This window comes from Onychomys torridus, chromosome 14 (genome assembly GCF_903995425.1).
Source record: "Onychomys torridus chromosome 14, mOncTor1.1, whole genome shotgun sequence".
Taxonomy (NCBI): domain Eukaryota; kingdom Metazoa; phylum Chordata; class Mammalia; order Rodentia; family Cricetidae; genus Onychomys; species Onychomys torridus.
The window spans coordinates 45,450,965-45,472,657 of record NC_050456.1 but is presented as its reverse complement, the minus strand read 5'-3'; the positions used below and the strand labels follow the sequence as shown (position 1 = coordinate 45,472,657).

Sequence of the window (21,693 nt, the reverse complement as noted above, 5' to 3'; positions counted from 1 at the left end):
ATGAGGAAGGCCCTGCCCAGCCCTTAACCTTGTTTACTGACACACACACACACACACACACACACACACACACACACACACACACACACACATCTTCTTTCTCTCTCAGAGCCCATTTGCAGTCCCGAGTTCTCTAAGACGTTCCTCCTCTCCTCCTCGGGGTGCCTGAATGAACTGCTTTCCTTCCTATCAGCCTTTGAGTGGTGAGAAACCATCTTGGATCTAGCAGCAACACTAATGGCAGTTTGGGTGCTCATCTTCCCAGTACCAGTCACTCGGAGAATAATGAAAGGTAGACACTGAAGAGGAGGGAGACTCCCAGGTAGGCAAGCAATGGGGAGATAGCTGTCCATGACTAGGTAATAAAGATGGTTAGCTCCCAAGATGGCTTGCTTCTTCATCCTCTAGACCTGAGACAAAAGCCTGGCAGTGGGAAACAGAGGCCTGTGTGGGCTTCTTCTCCAGCCAGTAGGTCCCTTGCTAATAACTGACTGGAGAAGTCCAAAGCCAGATCAGGACAAGTTTACACAATAGTTGTAGGCCAATCCGCCATCCTGTCTTTCTTCAAACTGACCGACCCTATGTATCGGAGGATGACCTTTCAAAGACTGAAAAACTCCCAGCCCTCAAGAAGAAATGTTTGCTTTGCAGAAGGTCTTCCCCTCTGTGTGCCTGCTGTGTGTGTTTCTCCACCCCTAATAAAAACCTGTCTTCGACTGCTGGTTCTGTCTGCTCCTATTTGCTCTTTCCAAGACTTCTCTACTGATACCTGTCAGTGCTAGAGATCTTTCCTGCCTTTCAAGTCTGGTGACTGGCAGAGAAAAGGAACCCGATCGTGATCCCTACACGGTAACAGTACCTTTAGCTTGAGTGGGGTACCTAGATCTGCCTCTATATGCATGAGGATCGTTTTGAGCCTATGGTATTGCCTTTGAAGTATTGCAGATTCAGGAGAAGCTCTGTAAATATGAAGAGGATAGACATCCCTCTGTAAGAGAAATTCTTATCTATGCAGAAAATATCCATTTGTAAGAATGTTACCCTCAGGGCTGGAGAGATGGTTGAGCGGTTAAGACCACTGCTTGTTCTTCCAGAGGATTCGGGTTCAACTCCCAGCACCCACATGGCAGCTCCCAACTGCCTGTAACTCCAGTTCCAGGTACCCAACACCCTCATATAGATATACATGCAGGCAAAACACCAATGCACATAAATAAAAAAAATTTTTAAAGAATGTTACCCTTCTCAAAAAAAAAAAAAAAAAGAATGTTACCCTCAATACCAGAAAGAAAAAAAGGATTAAATCACAAAAATGCTCCAACACATGGAAAAGGCACCTATGTAAATCTACATAAACCTTCCTTTGTTTCCTTTTCCTGGTCACCTTTACACACACACACACACACACACACACACACACACACACACACAGACACACACACACACACACTGTCCTTTGTGGTTAGTGGAAGATATTATATAAGCTTATATTCTCAACCATTTCTCCCCAAGTATCTATTTTCATGAATACATGTTAACAAACTTATTTTCTTTTATGATACAGATCTCGGGGGATTTAAAGGCTAGAGGAAAAATTATTTTCCTTTCCCTACCTTTTTTTTTTTTTTTTTTTTTAAGGGGAAGGGCGTTTTGCCTGCATGTATGTCTATATAGCACTTGCATATCTTGTGCCCATGAAAGCCAGAAGAGGGCATCAGATCTCCTGGAACTGGAGTTATAGACAGTTGTGAGCCATGATGTGGATGCTAGGATTAAACCCAGGTCCTCTGAAAGAGCAAGCAGTGCTCTTAACCACTGAACCATCTCTCCACTCCCATGTTTTGTTTTTTTTCCTCTCCTACTCTTAAATTACATTTTTTCTCTTGTTTCTGTGCTGGGGATCAAACCCAGGGCCTGCATATGGCAGGCAGCACTCACCACCTAGCTATATTCCTAGCCTTGAAAGACTTATCCTCCCTGTTCTATGAAATTGTCAATCAAATACATAACTAACTCCTGCCAAAGATGGTATGTTATTGTCAGGCTGAAGTTTAAATAAGATAAAACTATGAAAATCATCCAGGAATTTACAAGGATATCAACTGCTAAAATGCCAAGGAATTAGAAATTCTGGTTCTGTCACATACATATCTCCACAGTCTCACAGAAGGAAGAATCTAAGAAAATCAGGTCACCAAAGAAACCACAGGTAGATCTCTCTGCCTTTCTTCCCCCTCTTTTCTTTCTTTCTCACTCATTTATTGAGTTTTATGTTTTAGATTGTGTGTGCGTGTGCGTGTGCGTGTGCGTGTGCGTGTGTGTGTGTGTGTGTGAGTGAAGAGGGTGCTGGGTTCCCTGGAGCTGGAGTTACAGGCATTGTGAACTGACTGGCATGGGTGTCGGGAACTGAACTTGGGTCCTAAGAGCAGTATCAGGGTCTCATGTAGCCCAGGCTGGTCTCGAACTCACTACGTAGCTGAGGACAACCTTCAACTCCTGATCCTACTTCCGTCACCCAAGTACTGGGACCCCAAGTGTACACTACCACACCCAGCTTCCTCTGCATTCCTGTTCTTTACAGTGAGTTCTCCTTGAGGTTGTAAGACATGCACTGATCTTGTTCCTAGGAAATGTTCCCCTGTTTTGCAATGCAGAGGATGGACACGGAGCCTCAAGAATGCTAGGTGTGTGTTCTATTACTCAGGTGTACACCCTACGAGCTCTCCCTGAGAAACTTAAAAAACAAACCAACAAAAACATTTTTTCTGAAACATCCACTGATGAGAGAATCTAGTACCTTTGACAAATATGTAAAACTTACTTGCATTAATGAGGAGAGTGGTGATGTGACCATCTAAAAATGGCAGCCACCTAAAATTTATTTATATTTGGTTTTAGGATATGTTTTGATATTTGTATTTGAACATGAGTTTGAGGGATGCTATGGTTAAGAATTCTTAATACTGCAAGTAACAGACCAAAGTCAGCATCAAACATGACTTAGGAAAAACGGAACATTGTCCCAGATTCCTTACACATCCATTCCAAATACTTGCCTTGGAATAACGCAAAGCACCAGAGTAAATGGAACACAGAGAGTGTTCCTGCCGTGCTGCCCTGGGCTGTCAACCAATGAGCTAGGGCAGCACATATGTAGCGCATGGGGGCAAGAACATTAAATCAGGGTTTGCCTGTGGCATACTGTTGTACACCCGAGATGACAAAGCTTCAGAGGAACAAACCCAGCTGTGAGAAACACTCATAATAACCACAGCCTATTCAATCCAAAAAATGTCCAAATGCTACCGGAAGATCCATCCGTCCTCTCCCTGGGACTCTGTCTCCTGGCCGCCTGGGGAGAAACTGTCCAGTCAAGAACTGCTTCCGCTCCCACTTAGGCAACATAAGCAGTCAAACACCAGACAGGAGAATGGAGGTTTATGTCCACACTAAAGCACCTGACAGAAGCGTGGAGACAGGCCATAATGCTCGGGGAAACAGTAAAAATATTCCCAACATCCTGTCATTTAACTGTGGATTTCCTAATCACACCTTCTCATGTCAATGCATGCAGTAGCAGACTGATAGTGATCATTGAAGCTGTGAATGTTAATGGACACCTATGACAGGTCAGCTGTTATACAAATGAACAGACAGTTCTTTGCCTCTTAAGCAGTTATACATTTTTGACAGGAACAGTGGCACATGCCCATAATCTCAGCACCAGGGAGGCAAAGGTAGAAGGTAGAATAGTGAGCTCAATGCTAGCCTGGGCTACATAGCAAGACCCTGTCTCAAAACAAAACAAAAAAGGCTTTGTTAATCAAAATGCATGATTTTAAATATATCTGAAAAATGAATACATTTGTTTTTACATTTGTTTGACATATAAAGGTGGCCAAGCATGAGTGCGCTGTGGTATAAAGTATTTCAATACGGGGGGGCTGGAGAGATGGCTCAATGGTGAAGAGTGATAGATGCCCTTGCAGAGGACCCAGGTTCAGTTCCCAGCACCCACATGGCAGCTCACAACCATCTGTAACTCCAGTTCCAGGAGACCCAATGCCTTTTCTGACCTCTGCAGACTTCTGCACATAAGTGGTGCCATACGTTGTATACTAAGGTACTCACACACAAAGTTAAATATTTTAAAAACTATCTTAATACATATAAAATCAAAATACATAAATGATACACATTAAATACGCTCATTAGATTGTAGCTATAAGTTTCTTTTCCATGATACTCCTTTAAGTACGATTAGTAAATATGAGATTTTTATTAAAATTGCATTACAATCAAAACACGTGAGTATGTTTTTTGTCAAAGATCTTTATGTTTAATTTCCTTCTCATGATAGGATAATAGAGAGTGCCAAGCCCGACAAGCAGTACATTCAAGATCCAGGCGGGCTTTTTCTTTGGACAGGGTCTCCTGTGTCCAGGCTGGCCTAACTCCCTCTATCTGTGGATGACCTTTTGCTCTTCCTGCTTCCTCTCCCAAATGCTGGGATCACAGGCACACAGGACCACCCCCAGCTTAGGCAAGGACTGAACCCAAGGCTTTGTGCATGCTAGGGAAACCCCAGCCCCAAGATAAGCTTTTATATCACTCTAAAAAACTGGGTAAAGAGGACTGTTACTAGATCTTACCAAGTAGAGAGGTAACCGATACCTTACTTTTAAAAGATGATTACATTATCAGAATATTCTGTTAAGTGGTCACAGAAAGTTCTAAATAGTTTTTGTTGTTTGTGCTTTTTTTTTTTTTTTTTTTGGCTTTTCGAGACAGGGTTTCTGTGTGTAGCTTTGGAGCCTGTCCTGGATGTCACTCTGTAGACCAGGCTGGCCTCAAACTCACAGAGATCCATCTGCCTCTGCCTCCTGAGTGCTGGGATTACAGGCATGCACCACCACCACTGCCCAGCTTTTTCTTTTTTTCTGAGAGAACTTAAAATATAAATTTAAGAGACCATAAAGGAAGATTAGTGGTAGCTCTATATGGAGAGATTTTCCATGGTTTCCGGGTTTTGCTCCGTTTGAAATCTTATAAACCCTATCATCTGAGATGGGCTGCTATTCTTGCTACTGGGATGGTAAAGTTGCTACTCAGCACTCATTCACTGCTCATAGATAATATATATTTTCTCAATAAATAATGTCAAGAGGTTAAGTATTTTAATATCCAATTTAATATAGAAGTAATACAAATTACTAACATGAAAACAAGTATTATTCACCAAAAGGCAAGATTAGATTTGGAGTCTCTATAGTTCTTTACTTGTTAGACTCAAATATATATATTTGAAGCACAAATCCTAATTAGTCTTATTAAATAAAAACCTGGAGTCAGATATTAGGGTGAAAGCTGAAAGACGAGAGAAGCAGGGCAGCAGCCACTGGAGACTTCTTACCTCTCCGAAATCTCAACTCAATGGGGGGATCCTGTCTTTATGAATCCTCAAACTGAATGGGCCTCTAGATCCTGTCTCCGCCCACCTTATATTCCTGTCTCCAGCTCCCGAGTGCTGGGATTAAAGGTGTGTGCCACCACCGCCTGGCCTCTACGGGTTAACCGGTAGCTAGCTCTGCCCTCTGGTCTCCAGGCAAGCTTTATTTGTCAGAACACAAACAAAATATCATACAACATATAATTTTGGTTGTTTTATTTGTTATTTTATTAGTGCGAGAGTCTTGCCAGCATGTGCGTCTGTGCATCACTTCCACACAGTGCCCTCAGAAGCCGGAAGAGGATGTTGGGTCCCCTGGAACTGCAGTGCATTCCAAGGTCTAGCAGCTAAAACAATTCAACATTGACCACACAAGACCTGATGAGTTATATAACTGAAAATAACTAGATTCTTTTGTAAATTGCTGTTTCTCTGATTTTGTTTTGTAAAGTCTTTGTGACATTTTATAGCTGTTGTCTGTTGATACTCTGCTACAAAATGTAAGCATCCTTTTCCTATAATAAATCGGTGTATTTAACATGTGTCAGGAGGCCACACTTACAGCTGACCCTTCAGATCAGAGAGATAAGGGCTGGGAGACAGCCCTGCAGTTGCAAGCATCTGCTGCTCCTCTAGAGGACCCAAGTGGGGTTCCCAGCACCCACATTTGGTGGCTCATGACTGCCCGTCCTGCCCGTAACTCTAGCTCCAGGATATCCCATGTCCCTTTCTGGCTTCTTTGGGCCCCTGCACATGCGTGGCACGCACACACACACACACACACACACACACACACACACACACTCACCGGCACACCCTTTAATACCAGCTCTTGGGGGCAGAAGTAGGCAGAGCTCTATGAGCTGAAGGCCAGCTTGCTCTACAGAATGAGTTCCAGGACAGCCAGGGCTATATATAGTAAGACTTGTCTCACTCACCCCCAATCAATCAATCGATCTTGAATACATATAATCATTATACTCATGAAGGATAAGAAAAAGCTTCCACCATACAATCTGTCAAGGAAAAGGCCTAATGAAAAGGGACTCAGCATTCATAAACTTTCTGAAGACACCAGGTAAACTTAGCCTAAGAGCCCTTCCTTCTAAACAGCTGCTTATGTTTGGCCAAGAAAAGGGGCCTCTAGCACTGGCTTCCTGCCTGCCTGCTACACTTCTCCCTTCCCAACCCCCCAACATAGATCAGATCAAAGGGCAAAGCCTCATCACACCAAGAAGGGAGAATTAAAAACAAACCACAAGGTGGTTAGCATCGATGTCTTCAGAGAAAAACTGTTCTGAGGCAAGGGTACTGTTAGTCAAAATGGAGGCCCTGGTACCAGCCCTTCCAAAAGTCACTGAGGCCAGAGGTTATAGAGAAGGGGTTCTTACGCACGGTGATCTGGCACTGACTGAACGTCTTCTAACGCTGGCTGCTGGACTCTTCCTGGCATTTCTTTCAGATACATGCAAATGCAAATCTCAAGAATCTTCCACACCAAGCCACCAACAGATTGTAGCAGAGCATCCCAAATGCTCAAGACCAAGGATGAACAAGGAAAAGCCAGGGCTGGCTGCAGTGACACAGGGACCTGAGACAATGGACTCTGAAGAATGAAGGCTTCCCTGGGAACCCTTGCTTGGGAAGAGCGGCTGAAGCCTGGGGCCAGGGGAGGAGGTCTTGCCCCGCATGGTTCTGCACCTCATCACACAGCTAAGTCGTACAGACATGTCTCCTTTCATCCTTTCTATAAAGCTCTAACACTGCTACATCAAAGGCAGACAGAGTCTAAGAACTTTTCTCTCCCCAGTTCTGGCTGAACTGTAAATAAATCCATTTTCCTTTACTATTTTGTTTCCTTGTTTCTCTGCAATACAGGGAAACTGAGGCAATACATTTACAGACCTAAGTGCCCATAACTTTTCTCCTGTCTGCCCAAACTACCTTTCCTTTGTTTACCTCAGGTTCTAACCACCCTGCTGGGTTACTCTCACTGGATGTTCATGTATGCATATGTTCACACATGTTCATAAACTTCTATTTGTGGCTGGGAATGGTGACACTAAGGAAGCTGGGCATTTAACACCGGCTTCAGCTACATAGCAAGTTCAAGACCAGCCTGGGCTACACAGTTAGACTCTATTTAAAAACACAAAACCAAATAAACAAACTTCTGTTTTGCTCCTGTTAATCTGTCATCCAGTAGTCTGTGGGTCCAGTCAGAGAGCCTTACACCAGAAGAAAGACTGTTCCCCTTCACTCCACTGACATACTACATGCAAAGCTCTCCATTTTCCTCCAGATTTGGCCCAAGAGCTTCATGTCTGTGACGATGTTCCTTTGTATCACTGTTTCAATAAACTTAACATCTCCTGAGTTCTCCAAGACCTAATACTGAACCCCAAACCTAGACATGGCCTTGGGGACTTCCAACCCCCCCCCCCCAGTGCCATGAGAAATGTACCTTGTGGGGCAGAATTATGGACAATCAAATTCTCTTAAACTTTTATTAAAATCTAGTTGGGCATGGTGGAATGTACCAGTGATGCCAATGCTCAAGAGACACAGAAAGAATGATCAATGCAAGTTTGAGTCTAGCCTGGTCTGCACAGCAAGCTCCAGGCAAACTAGGGCTACGTGGTGGAACTCTGTTTCAAAAATAAGCATATCGGTGCTGGAGAGATAGCTCAGAGGTTAAGAGCATTGACTGCTCTTCCAGAGGTCCTGAGTTCAATTCCCAGGAACCACATGGTGGCTCACAACCATCTGTAATGAGATCTGATGCCCTCTTCTGGCCTGCAGGCAAACATGCAAACAGAATACTGTATGCATAATAAATAAAATAAATCTTTAAAATAAATAAGTAGATTATTAAAGTTCAGGGGCTGGAGAGCTGGTTCAGGGGTTAAGAACACTTGTTCTTGTACAGGACTCAGGTTTGAGTCCCTGAACCTACATGGTGGCTCACAACTGTCCATAACTCCAGTTCTAGAGAATCCAGTGCCCTTTGCTGACCTCCAAGGGAACCAGACAGGCACCTAGTGCACAGACACACGTGTGAACAAAACACCATACACATTAAAAAAAAAAAAAAATTAAAAAAATAATTTAATTTCTCTGTGAGTTCGAGGCCAACCTGGTCTACAGAGAAAGTTCCAGGACAGCCAAGGCTACACATAGAAACCCTGTCTTGAAAAAAACAATACAAGGAAACAAAAAAATTAACATAATTTAATATTCAATTCAGGAGCTGGAGAGATGACTCGGTGTGTAAAATCACTTGCTGTGTGACCTTGAAGACCTGAGTTTGACACGAGCACCTACATACCAAGCACACACCTGTAACCCCAGGCTATGGGAGATGGTGACAGGAAGATCCCCAGGGCTTGCTGGCCACCCCAAGAGCTCCACGTTCATGGGCAGTTCTCAAAGGAATAAGGCAGAGAGCCATGAGACACTCTGTCCTCTACCTGAGTGTGCACAGGCACACCCATCCGTAGGCCCAAGACATACACAACTCTCTCTCACTCTCTCTCTCCCTCCCTCCCTCCCTCCCTTCTCCCCTCCCCCCCACCCCTTAAACACAGGTGAACTAGACTTGGGATGGTAAAGGTATTTGCTTAGCATGCATGAGGCTTTAGGCTCAACTCCCCAGCAATTCACAAAAATAAATAAACAAAAAGAAAGAAAGACTGAGGGGCAGAAGGTGATCGTGTAGCTGTTGTTATTGTTGTGGTCTAAAAGCATGGAGAAGTGTGAAAACTCTTTGGCTCGGAAACCTGAATTCTGTAAACAACAACAAAACCCTTTGATTCAGGGACTGTCACACACAGAAAGAAGGGAACACGGGTGTGTGCACCTCTTCTGACCTCTCCTCACCTTTTCTTCAATTTCCCTGCTTCCTTTCAATCCAACGATTCTATTTAATCTCTCCTTTCTACATAAAATCCCCTCAGGTGGTTACCAGGTGAACGGCCCCATAGCCACTGATCCTTTTCTTCTGCATAAACAGCAAAGGGGCCCTAGGAGAGCACGGGCACACTGCTCACCATCATCTCAATGAACACTAGCCGCTTCTTGGGAAAAGATTGGAGCCCAGAGCGTCAGATCTACCTCAGAAACACTGCTACATGACACGGTTACAAGGCCAGGAGCAGGCATGGAAGATTAATTCCCAAGAGACCAGCTCTTTCATATTTAAAAATAGCCTCGAATATGTGAGCTTTTATTGGCTCCTACTTAAACACAAAACCAAAGGCTGTTAATTAAAAAAAAAAAAGGCTAGCATGACGGTTGAGTGGGTTAAGGTGCTTGACCATCTGAGTTCAGTCCCTGAGACCTACATGACAGCAGGAACTGGCCCCTGTGATTTGTCCTCTGACCTTCCACGAACACTGTGGCTCATGTGCACAAGTTCTTGCTCCCGTGTACACACAAATAAGTAAAAACATATCATTTATTTTTCCTTTAAATCTCAGGACAATAGAGGAAATGAAAACAGAAACAGGATGTCAGATAGCATTATAGAATTACTTTTCTTTCTTAGATGTTGTTGCCTTTACATAGAAATCGTTCTTAGGAGACAATGTCTTCATCTTACTTTCAAAAATTCAGGACAAAAATCATGCACAGACACACATGTAACTATATAAAATGTATGCATGCATACATACACGGAAACGCACATATCAGACAAAGCCCCGTATCTTGGCTAGACCACCCACACCTCTGCTACTTCACGACTCTGCAGACAGTGAGTAACCTTAACTAGCAAACTGACAGGGCTGGAAACAGCTCCCACCACAGACAGGCACACTGAAGGAAAATACCTTCATCCTTATGCTGTGGACACCGTGAGTCTGCAGCAGCCACGTCTCCTTTGGGAAGCTTCGGCCTTGCCAGAAGCTACCTTCCCTCCCTCCCAATGCCTCTGGCAAGGGTGATGGCCCCCCTCTCCTGGCCTCCTCAGTTCTAAAAAGAAGGTACACCTAAATAATTAAGATATTAAATCATCTTCAGATGTAGGAACCCAGAACACCTGAAGATCTTCAGACATCATCCAAATATGCAATCTCTGGCCTAGGTCTTCAGTTCTGAGTACCAACTAACAAAAAACATGTAAAATGTGGTGAAGTTTAACTGGTACTAGCCCCAGGAGGCTGAAGTCTGTTGAGATGTTCCACTTCTGAGGGGAAAGGGTGCCTGGATGATGAAGGCCCCATACAGACACAGCTTTCCTGAGTACCGTCTCCCTACATGGCCTTTCCCTCCCTACAAAAGCCTTTTATGCCCCTGAATTATCTGAGATGGAACACTGAGGACCATAACCCCTCCATCTTCTCAAGATGCTGGCCCTTGAATAAACCTGGTATCTTCCCACTAACTCCAGTCCCCTGGTTATTGGCTTTTAAGAGTGGGCAGCCCAGATTTAGGTCCAGTAACAATTTCTATTACTTTGTAAATTCATTTTATGCCTTATCTGATTCTAAGTGGATGAGACTTTCAGTTTTCCAGCTGGTCTGAACACCTTACTTGTTCTTTAACTAATAAGTAAAAGAAAATCTTTGACAGTTTGTTTTCTACCTGTGTGAGTCATAATTTTAGCCTCTTTTAAAAATGTACTCTTAGCCAGGAATAGCGCTGCATGCCTTTAATCTCAGCACTCAGGAGGCAGAGGCAGAAGCAGGCCTGATCTACACAGGGAGTTCCAGGACAGCCAGGGCTCCATCCTGAAGGGGCAACAACAAAAAGCACTCTTGGCCTGTATGGTGGTTTATCTGGGAGGCTGTGGAGGGAGGCCATGAATTCAAGGCCTTCTTGGCTACATAATAGCAAGGGCTTCTCAGTGGGTGAAAGTGCTTGCCACTCAAGCCCAACAACCTGAATTCAGTCCTCAGAACTCACATAAAAAGCTGGCTGCAGTGGCATGCATCTGGAATTGGGAAGGGAGGCAGAGAGGGGAATTGCCTGGGCACTCACTGGCCAGTTAGCCTGGAGCACTCAGTGCAGCAGCAGAAACAAGATGCTGAGATCCTGTCTCAACAAGATGGAAGGAGAAATTCTGCTCCAGCAGCTTGTCCTCTGAGCTCAGTGGCACGAACAAGCTGTCACACTCATGTGCACGTCACACATGCACAGGGGGGCGGGGGGGGGGGGGGAGAATAAAATAAGAATTTTTAAAAAATACAATGGCTGGGTGTGGTGATCCACACCTTAACTATCTGCACTCAAGAGACAGAGGTAGATGGATCTCTGTGAGTTCCAGGCCAGCCTGGTCTACATAGCAAGTTCTAGCCCATCCAGGACTAAATGGTAAAACCCTGCCTAGGAAAAGATAAAATTCTAGAAGAGGCTAAATGGATTTATTTATATCAGCTATCAGTTACCTTTGGGGCTGGGGTCAGGAGTGGGCCCTGACTAGGAAGAAGCATTATGGGATGCTTTGGTGTGATGGTGATGTCTTAAATCAAAGGCTTGGGTGCACAGGAATGAGCAGCTGCCGAAGCTAAGTACATGTGTGAGTGTTATTCTGATTATATGCAAATTTCATCCTGTATAAATTACATCTTCTAAGAAGTATGCGTTAATATTAAACTCTACTCAATGAGTATTTAAGAACTGTCTTGACATCTGCAACTTGCTTTGAAACCCACTACTAAGAGACGGGTAGGAGGCAGGCATGGTGGTGCATGGCTATAAACCCAGCACTTGGGAAGCTGAGCTGGAGGATCATCAGATCAAGACAGCCTGAGATACACATCGAGGCCCTGCCTCAAACAAACAAATGGAACATAAAAGACAATAGGCTGGGGTTCGGCTCCGTGCTGAGTGTGGGCCTGAGTTCAACCCCCATGTCACAAAGAGAAGGAAAAGGGAAGACTCCAGAAACGGTAGTACTGCATGCCTGTCATTCTAGAATGGGAGAGACAGACACAGAGGACCTGGGAATTCACATGAGACCTACAGGAGACCCTGTCTCAACTCCTTCACCCCGCCCTGCCCCCCAAAAAGTATGGAAAGTGTTAACAAAACAATCTAAAGGGTGAGTATACTGGTTTTCATCATAAAATCCTTCCAACTTAGCCGGGCATGGTGGCACACACCTTCAATCCCAGCACTCAGGAAACAGAGACAGGTAGATTTCTGTGAGTTTGTGGCCAGCCTGGTTTATGGAGTGAGTTCCAGGCCAGCTAGGACTACATAATGAGACCCTGTCTCAAAAAGACAGCAAACTGTTTTCTCAGGGTGGGGAGATGGCTGAGTCAGTCAAGTGTGTACCACAGAAGCATGAGAACTTGAGCTTGTGTCCCCAGTACCAACATAAAAACAGGGAAGGGTGGCATGGCTATTGCTCCAGCTCTGTGGGACTGAAACCAGCTTATCCTGGGAACACTCTGGCCAGCCACTATAGCCAAAATGGCAAAAAAAAAAAAAAAAAAAAAATTAGTGTATGGTGGTTTGAATAAGAATTGCCCCCACAGGCTCATATATTCAAATGCTCAATCAACACAGAGTCCATTGTTTAAAAGGATTAGAAGGATTAAGAGGTGTGGCCTTGTTGGAGTAGGTATAGCCTTATTGAAAGAAGTGTGTCACTTGGGTTTAGCTTTGAGGTTTCAAAAGCCCATAAAAAGCCCAGAGTCTGTCTGTCTCTCTGTCTCTTTCTCTCTCTTTACCTGAAGATCAGGACATAGCTCTCAGCTACTGCTCCAGTGCCTGGCTGAATGCTGCCATGCTTCCCATTATGATGACCATGGACTAAACCTCTCAAACTGTAAGTAAACACCAATTAAATGCTTTCTTCATCAGAGTTGCCATGGTCATGGTGGCTCTTCATGGCCATAGAACAGTGAATGATAAGATGTGGCAGAAAATGCAGAGGAAGGCGTCTGGCCAACCTCTGGTCTCCACATATGCACTCACACAGTGAGCACACCTACACACACACCAAAAGAAAAAAGAAACTTTTTAAAAATAATACTCTCATCTTCCCTCTCTGTTGTAGGTGTCTAGAATACATTCTTGAATAAAAGGGATAAGAATTTCCACCCCAGAGCTTGCCTTTTGCTCACCCACTCTCTTTAAACATGAGCATGAAAAGGAAAAGCAGAAAGAGGCCTCCCAGTCTGAACAGTGGTAGAAAGCTAGCATCCCAGAAGCTGGGACTCAGGCTATTCTGAGTACAGACCCATCTACTCAGCGCCTGTGAGCCTGGAGTCCATCCACTAGCTTCTAAACAAACCATCAGGGATTCTGATGCATGTTTCTATTTGGTAGACTGAAAAGTGTGTGTGTGTGTGTGTGTGTGTGTGTGTGTGTGTGTGTGTGTGTGTGTGTGTTTTCTTGTGAGTGCTCTGAAGGCCAGGGGTCAATGTTGGGTGCCTTCCTCAATCACTCTCCACCTTATTTTTGAGGCAGGATCTCTCACTGAAACTAAAGCTCACCAACTGGTTATACAGGCTGGCCAGTGAGCTCCAGGGACCCTCATGCCTCAGTACCACCAGTGTAGGGGCTTTTACATGGGTGCTGGGGATCTGACCTCAGGTTCTGATGCTTGTATGATCATCTCCCCAGCCACAAAATGTTTTTAGAAGTGATAAAGTACTTTCTTCATTTACAACTTAAGTGTTAATTGTTCTTTTTAAACCATCAACCATTCTATTTATCTTCTCAACTAAAGGGATAACAAAAAAATTCTCTAATGTTTAACATGCAAAGCATTTTCTGAACAAAGAATATTGGAGGAATACAGGTGACTAGAATAAGTCACCCCAAAGTAAGACTGTAGGAGACCAGAACCCATCACTCAGAATAAGATCGAGGGAGACAAAACGTATCACTCACAATAAGCCGATTTTGTATGAGGATTACTTTGAGCCGATTATCTTGAGCAACAGTGGACACAGCTTTGAAAACACAGCAGAAGGTACTCCTTCATAAGCGGAAGTTTGCATCTCTAAAGGAACTCTTCATCTTCCTCTACCTCCTCTGGCATCCTCCCCTCCCCTCCCCTACCCACCCCCATCCCAACATGAAAGGTAACCCCAGACTCTACCACAAAGCACCATGTGAACATGCACAACAAACCTTACTATTGGTTTCTGGGTTCTTCCTGGCCACCTTCCTGTTACAGGCTTCTGACACCAAAGGTGAAGGCGGGTGTTTAAGCTGGAACCCTAAGTCACCTCTGAGAGAGTCACTAACATCTCTGAGTATTGGCCATGAGGTGCATGTTAGTAAATTTCTATGCAGTTTCTCTTGTTAATCAATTTTGATATAGAGGGTTCAAGCTACAAACTCAGGAAATAGAGAAATTTTCCTTTTTTTGTTTTGTTTTGTTTTGTTTTTTGAGACAGGGTTTCTCTGTGTAGCTTTGCGCCTTTCCTGGAACTTACTTGGTAGCCCAGGCTGGCCTAGAACTCACAGAGATCTGCCTGGCTCTGCCTCCTGAGTGCTGGGATTAAAGGCGTGCGCCACCACCGCCCGGCGAAATTTTCCTTTTTAATACTATTTTATTATCATTGTGGGTGTGATGTATGAGAGGGTGTGTGAGCCACAGTGCATGTGGGGGCAGCAGAGGACAACTCTGTGGAACTGGTTCTCTATTTCCACCTTCACATGGGTTCTGGGGACCAAACACGTGTCCTTGGGCTTATAAGGCAAGCGCTCCTACCAACTGAGCCACCTCACTGTCCCTCTAATGTCCTTTTTCTGTCTGACATAGGGGCTCATTAAATTGTCCACGCTGGCCTTGAACTTGCCATCCTCCTGCCTCAGTCTCCCAAGCAGATGGGATTACAGACCTGTTCTACTAGGCCTAGGTTGCTCCTAAAAGCTGGGATAATTCAACAATAATCATCTTACTCATGGGGCTGGGGATTTAGCTCAGTGGTAGAACACTTGCCTAGCAAGCACAAGGCCCTGGGTTTGGTCCTCAGCTCTGGAAAAAAAAAAAAAAAAAAAAAAGACAAATCATCTTACTCATATGATCTAGAAAAGGATATATAGTTATACATATATTGCTCAAAAACTGGTGATAATAAAAAGACACATGAAGATTTTTAAGAGAATTGTCTAATGGATAAGAGTCGGCAGCCAGGTGGTCAGTGGTGGTGCATGCCCTTAATCCCAGCACTCAGGAGGCAGAGGCAGGTGGATCTCTGTGAGTTCCAGGTCAGCCTGGTCTACAGAGTGAGTTCCAGGACAGCCAGGGCTACACAGAGAAACCCTGTCTTAAAAAAAAAAAAAGAGTTGGCGTTTCTAAATTAATGTTATAATAAAGTATGAATTATAAGTCATATTTGTACTTCTTCATCCATTAGAGCCTCAATATGGTAGGGAATGCTCCACCACTGAGCTCCATCCTGTGCCCACAGCTACCTGAATTTAAATGTGAATTTTATCAAGCGGCGTTTGATTTGTTCACTACACACCTGGAAGCCTGTAAGTACTTGTATTCCATCTCAACCAGAAAAGTCTGTAGAGTACTTTTTTCTTCGGCAGCCCTGGGGTCGGACCCAGGGCCTTACACTGCAGGCACACTAACTGGCACTGACCTGTATCTTCAACCTAGTCCTCTTTTTATGTTTATTCATTTGCTTATAGACAGGGCCTTGCTACGCAGCCTAGACTGGCTCTCTAATTGTGGTCTCCCTGTCGCATCCTCTAAGTGCTGGGATTACAGGTACGCACCACTACAGCCAACCTCGCCACCACCCCGCTTTGGGATTTACATAAATTTGACATTGAACTAATACTGTCGCATGTTCCCCTTAGAGCTGTCTGACTAAAGACACCACTGGCATTTCAAGGGAAGATGCTTTGGTCTCTGTTCAAGGGTAAACTAAAAGATAAAACAAAAACAAACAGCAGTAAGTATGTACTGTAAACAAGTGTCGGCAAGGCCCCCGCTGAGACAGACTATCCGTATTAATCTGCAGTTTGCAGTGGGGTGCTTCCCAGTGGCAGGACGCCGAGGGCGGACACCAACAGCACAGCCTCACCTTGCTGTCTATTCACAAAAGGCCCTTTGCACACATGCACCGGGAAAACATTTATCAAGGGACAGACCTTCACAAACTGTCAAGAGCCCGACCTTATCGCAAGCATGATAGGCACTCTAAGCCGCTGTCACCTGTCACCCAGAACAGTGCAACAGCCTCCCAACCACGGCCTCCTACCTCCACTCTCATTTCCCACCTAATACTTTATGTTTTCAAAAAGGGTTCGAGGCCAGCCTGGTCTACAGAGCAAGTTCCAGGATAACCAGGGATACACGGAGAAACCCTGTCTCAAAAAACAAAACAAACAAACAGGGGAAAAAATGTGGGGATGGGGTATGTGCGCCTGGGTGTAGGTGCCCTTGGAGATCAGAGCCTTCGGGCACCCCCGGAGTGGGAGCTTCAGAAGGTTGTAGTCACCCTACGTGTGTGCTGGGAACCAAGGTCTACTCCTCTGCAAAGGTAGCAAGCGCTCTGAACAGCTGAGCCACCTCTCCAGCCCCCAACACAACACTCTTGACAGGAACCTGAGGAGCCTGATAAATAAATTATTGCATCAATGCTCTAGAGTCCGAGCAGCTAACCGGTCTGAAGGTGGGAAGGGAAGGAGTGGAGAGAGAGAGAATCAGGATCTACGCAGAGAAGGCACCCGGACAATACGACCTTAGGTCTGGGGAAAGCAGCTCACACCACCGCAGGAGTGTGTCCCCTAGCAGTATTTCACGGCTCAAACGCAGCACACTCAGCTGGGGAGCCTGTTAGCACAGATCTACGTCCTGAGGCAAATCTAAACACCAAGGCAGAAAGGAGTCCGGTGAGTCTGGCTCAAGCTCTCCAGCCAAATGGCTTCTTCCCATCTCAATTAGTCCTTTCAAACACAACAGCCACAGGCCATACATGATTCCATCTCCCCTCCCAGACCCGTCTCCTGGCCTCTTGCCTGCCAGGTACACTCCTCCCACCTCAGGTCCTTTGCACATGCTTTCTCTGCCCAGAACACCCTTCTACCTGGCCCACTCATGACCTGCTCCCTCATATGCATCAACGCTCTGATCAAACATGGTATCCTTGGCATATCCTTGCCTTATTTTTTCTTACATTTCTACACTTGCTCTTACCCAAAAGGCCGAGAAGCAATTTTTCTTACATTTCTAAGCAACTTCTTTTTATCCTCCCTTCTCCTTGCTACTGGTGATAGATCCACCCTTGCACATGCTAAGCATGTGCTCTACCACCAGGCTACACCCCAATTTCTGATGGTTCCTGCTCTATCTATCTATCTATCTATCTCTCGCGGTTTTTTGAGACACAGTTTCTCTGTGTAGCCCTGGCTGTCCTGGAATTCACACTGTAGACCAGGCTGACCTCAACTCAGAGATCTGCCTGCCTCTCTGCCTCACGAGTGTAGGGATTATGTTTTTCTTTTCTTAATTGACTGAATTCCTGGCCTGGAGCAAAAGTTTCCTCAAAAACATCAAATCCAGGACTTAGGGAGATGGTTCAGAGGTTAAGAGCACTAACTGCTCTTCCAGAGGGCCTAGGTTCAATTCCCAGCACCCACATGGAAGCTCAAAATTGTCTGTAACTCCAGTTCCATGGGAACGGGATCTGACACCCTCACACTAATGCACATAAAATAAAGTTAAATAAATTATTAAAAAAAAATCAAATCCAGCCAGGCAGTGATGGTGCACACCTTTAATCCCAGCACTTGGGAGGCAGAGACAGGTGGCCTGGTATACAGAGCGAGTCCCAGACATCCAGGGCTACAAAAAGAAAGTCTGTCTTTAAAAAAAAAACAACCAAACAAAAACCCACCAAATCCATTTCCTTTGTTCGCTGACTCCTGCTAAGTGTCTGAACAGTGCCTAGCACTCAAAAGATTTTCTTAGTTTTCATTTCATTACTTTGTATGTATGGGTGTTACGTCTGTGCACCACATGCACGCAGAGCCCCTGAAAGCCACAGTAGGGCATCAGATGCCCTGGGCCTGGAGTTAGAGATAGTTGTAAGCCACCTTGTGGGTTCTGGGATTGAACCTAGGTCCTCTGAAGGAGCAGCCAGTGCTTTTAACCACTGAGTCATCACTCCAGCCCTCAAGAACTTCCCGAAAGAAAATGATGAATGGAACAGAAGGCCTCACAAGAAAGAGCTCTTCCCCATTTACAGGTTTAACTCCTGATACTAAGTTATTGTCTAACAAGTGCAGTTTCCCAATAATGAGACAGGAAAGGAGTGGCAAGCATTCATCTTTATTGCCACGACACAAAATTGAGCTGTCAGTCAATAAATCCCTGTGGAGGTTCAGTCGAAACCAAAAGACTCCAACAGCATTGTCTGTAAGGAATTCCTCAAGCAACCTTATTTCTGATGACTGCACCCGACAGTTCTCTGAGCCTCTGCCTTCTCTGTCAGAAGGTGTAAGGACCGAGGGGTCAATGCCGGGAGAACGTTTAGCACTCGGCTGGCACCGAATGGTCACTGTGGTTGGAGTGAAGTGCGGAGGAAGCCGGAAGAATGAAATACCACACTCTCTTCCTATTAACTCTCCATCCTAGACTTTTAAAATGTGAGCTGGGATGATGGCATAGAATATAAGACTCTCATACCACTGGGCCTGGATCTGGCAGACGCTCTACACTAACCTATCAGCCCCTAGCATCCTCCACACCCTGGCCTTGGCCTGCTCCTTTTCAGAGCATCTTATGTCCATTTTTGTATTGCTCATGATGCCTACTCAGAACTTAAGTTGTTTTCCTTATAGGAACCGAGCAGGAAGGAACTTCAGCAATCTACCGAAGGAGACAGCAGAACACAAAAAAGAGAACAGATCAGAAAAACTCCCGATAAGGTCCCTGTTGCCTCTAGAAACATAGACGCTTTTGTAAAGTGACAGGCTAACTGATCCTCTTCTCTTCATTAGCATCCTGCATACCATTATCTGCTAAGTCAATTCAGTTAAGGATTTAATGGATGGGGGAGGGGGCGGCATATCCAACCCATAACTTCGCCATAGTCTAATCAACCACAGACACATCACTCTAAACACTGCAAAGATTCTCTAGGTTTTGTCACTGACGAGAGATTTCTTTGCAGTGTTTCACAAGAGACTTCCCTGGGACACAAGTTAAGTCAGAGAGCTAGACGCAAAAAGTACGTTTCCTTTATTATCCTAAAGCCCATAAGGCATTAACTGAAAGATTAAAAGGCTGCCCCTGCTACGATGTGAATAACCATGTGTTCAATCCCTTGTTTTGTTATGAATTTTTGTAGGGCAAGCAAGATGGCTCAGTGTGGGTAAAGGTGCTTATGGCTTCAGTGAGATCTCTGGAACCCACATATTGTATGCCTTGGCACCAGCATGCACAAACATGCCTTACACATTCACACACATAGAAATGAAAACAAATGTGTATTTAGTCACAACTGTAAAATTTATATAGTCACTATTGCCGTTAACTTTGCCTAAATGGAGGCTCCCAGCTTTAGGTACGAAACATGAAGCACGTCCCTCCATGGTTAAGCCTGGGGACTGATATAGTAAGATCTTATTTTAGTAAGTGGCTGGATGCCTGTTCCTCAGCGCTGACAAGGCTCATCCTGACCACTTCTAGTAACAGATGGGTAAACAGCTCTACAACAACCGATTTGGGAACAACTCCAAATGGGGAGAGAGAAAAATGAAACTATACTTCACTACCCATAGCTCAAAGACTTCTCAAAAAACGGCATGTCCGATGATACACCCTAGGCCTTAGTGAATCACAAGCAGTTCAAACTCCATACTTTTTTGTTCTTTCCAAACTAAACAGTTTTCCAGACTGTCTTTCCCACCCAGGCTGCTGCCTAAGGGCTGTTTTCTTTTTCTTTTTCTTTTTCTTTTTTTGTATTTCCGGAGTATTTCATGCTCAAATGATTACCACGAGGTAGGCCTCAACCTGACCTAGCAGGTCAGAAAATAAACCGATCTGGGGATGGCATGCCCATAGTCTGGCCATTCGGTCCCATAAATGTTCGGAAACTGCGCATGTGGGGGAAAGTGAGCGGTCGGTTCCAGAACCTCCAGGAGTCTTGGCAGAATGGAGCAGGCTACCTGGTCCGCCCAGGCTGCTGTGGGCTCCAGACACAGAACACGATTCTTTACTTCTTCTGAAGCAGAGGACAGGGAGGACTGCCCTGTCCCCCAAGCCCAACCCTGACAACGACCCTGTCCTACCCAAGCCTGCCCCACAAACGATCCACTCCGAAGCCCCAGTCTGGCCGTCTGGAGCTCAGGGGCGGGGGGGAGGCGCAGTGCAATATGGGAGTTGTAGTTCCACGGGAAGTTTCGCACCCAGAAGGGCCTACAAACGGGACTCCTGCTCCCAGAAGGCCCTGCGCGGGCGCCTCGCCCAACCCTGCCACCTCACCTGTTCTATGGACGTGACTGTTTCCACTGAGTCGTCTTGCAACCGCTCCCGCGCGTGCTCAGGTCTCAGACTATACAGCGGTTCTGACCAGACAGGGGAGGAAGATGGAGGACAATAGTAGGTGAAGGAACTCGAAGAAGCCATGATCAGGCGAGCAGCGAGCGCTGTATAGGACACAGCTTCGTCCAGCAACAACGCGCATTGAAACTCGAGCGGGCTAAGGCGCTACGGAGAGTGGGTAGAGTCAAAAAGCTTTTGAACGCGAATCTCTCCTCCCACCTACACATCTTCAAGGAGTGAGTTACTGGGATGCTGCCGCCCCCCATTGGGCAGATGAGCTGCTACAAGAGCTCCGCGTCCTGGAGCTAGTAGGATGCCTCAGTTCGTTATGCAAATAATATCAAAACTTCAACGCTCTGCTCTCACCTAATTGTAATGCAGTAGTTTGCGATTTCAGCTGCTCAAGAACCCTACGAATGTACCTTGAAAAAACATTTCTGACAGCTCTCTTGATTGCCTCCATCACGCTCTTACTAATAGAATTACCGTGCAGCCTCTTCTCAGTAAATGAGCGGAATTGCTGGCCTCAGTACTCAGGGATAGAGGAGGGAAGCACCGTAATTGTCTCTCACTCCCTTGGGGGTGACTGTGCATTGGCAGAAACTAAAATACCATAGAAGAAATGAGTGTAAATCCAACAACCAAAGAAATAGTCAACAAACATTTATGGAGCACCTGCTGCTTGTACCGTGCTAGAGTCCAGGAATACAAAACGAATAAAATTACAAGATCCTTCCCTTGGAATGCATCTGAATTTCATTTTAGAGGAACAGAC

The 21,693-nt window shown here is 45.2% G+C and overlaps 1 protein-coding gene across 1 annotated transcript in view; it reads right to left on the bottom strand.

Moving 5' to 3' along the window:
* Positions 1-21,087, bottom strand: part of Fntb (farnesyltransferase, CAAX box, beta) — an 85,398-nt gene extending 64,311 nt beyond the window's left edge. Inside the window, exon 1 of the mRNA XM_036206132.1 lies at positions 20,859-21,087. Within this exon, the coding sequence (XP_036062025.1) occupies positions 20,859-21,002 (144 nt within the window). The 5' untranslated portion in view covers positions 21,003-21,087. The remainder of the gene's footprint in view (positions 1-20,858) is intronic.
* Between the last annotated feature and the right edge of the window lie 606 nt (positions 21,088-21,693).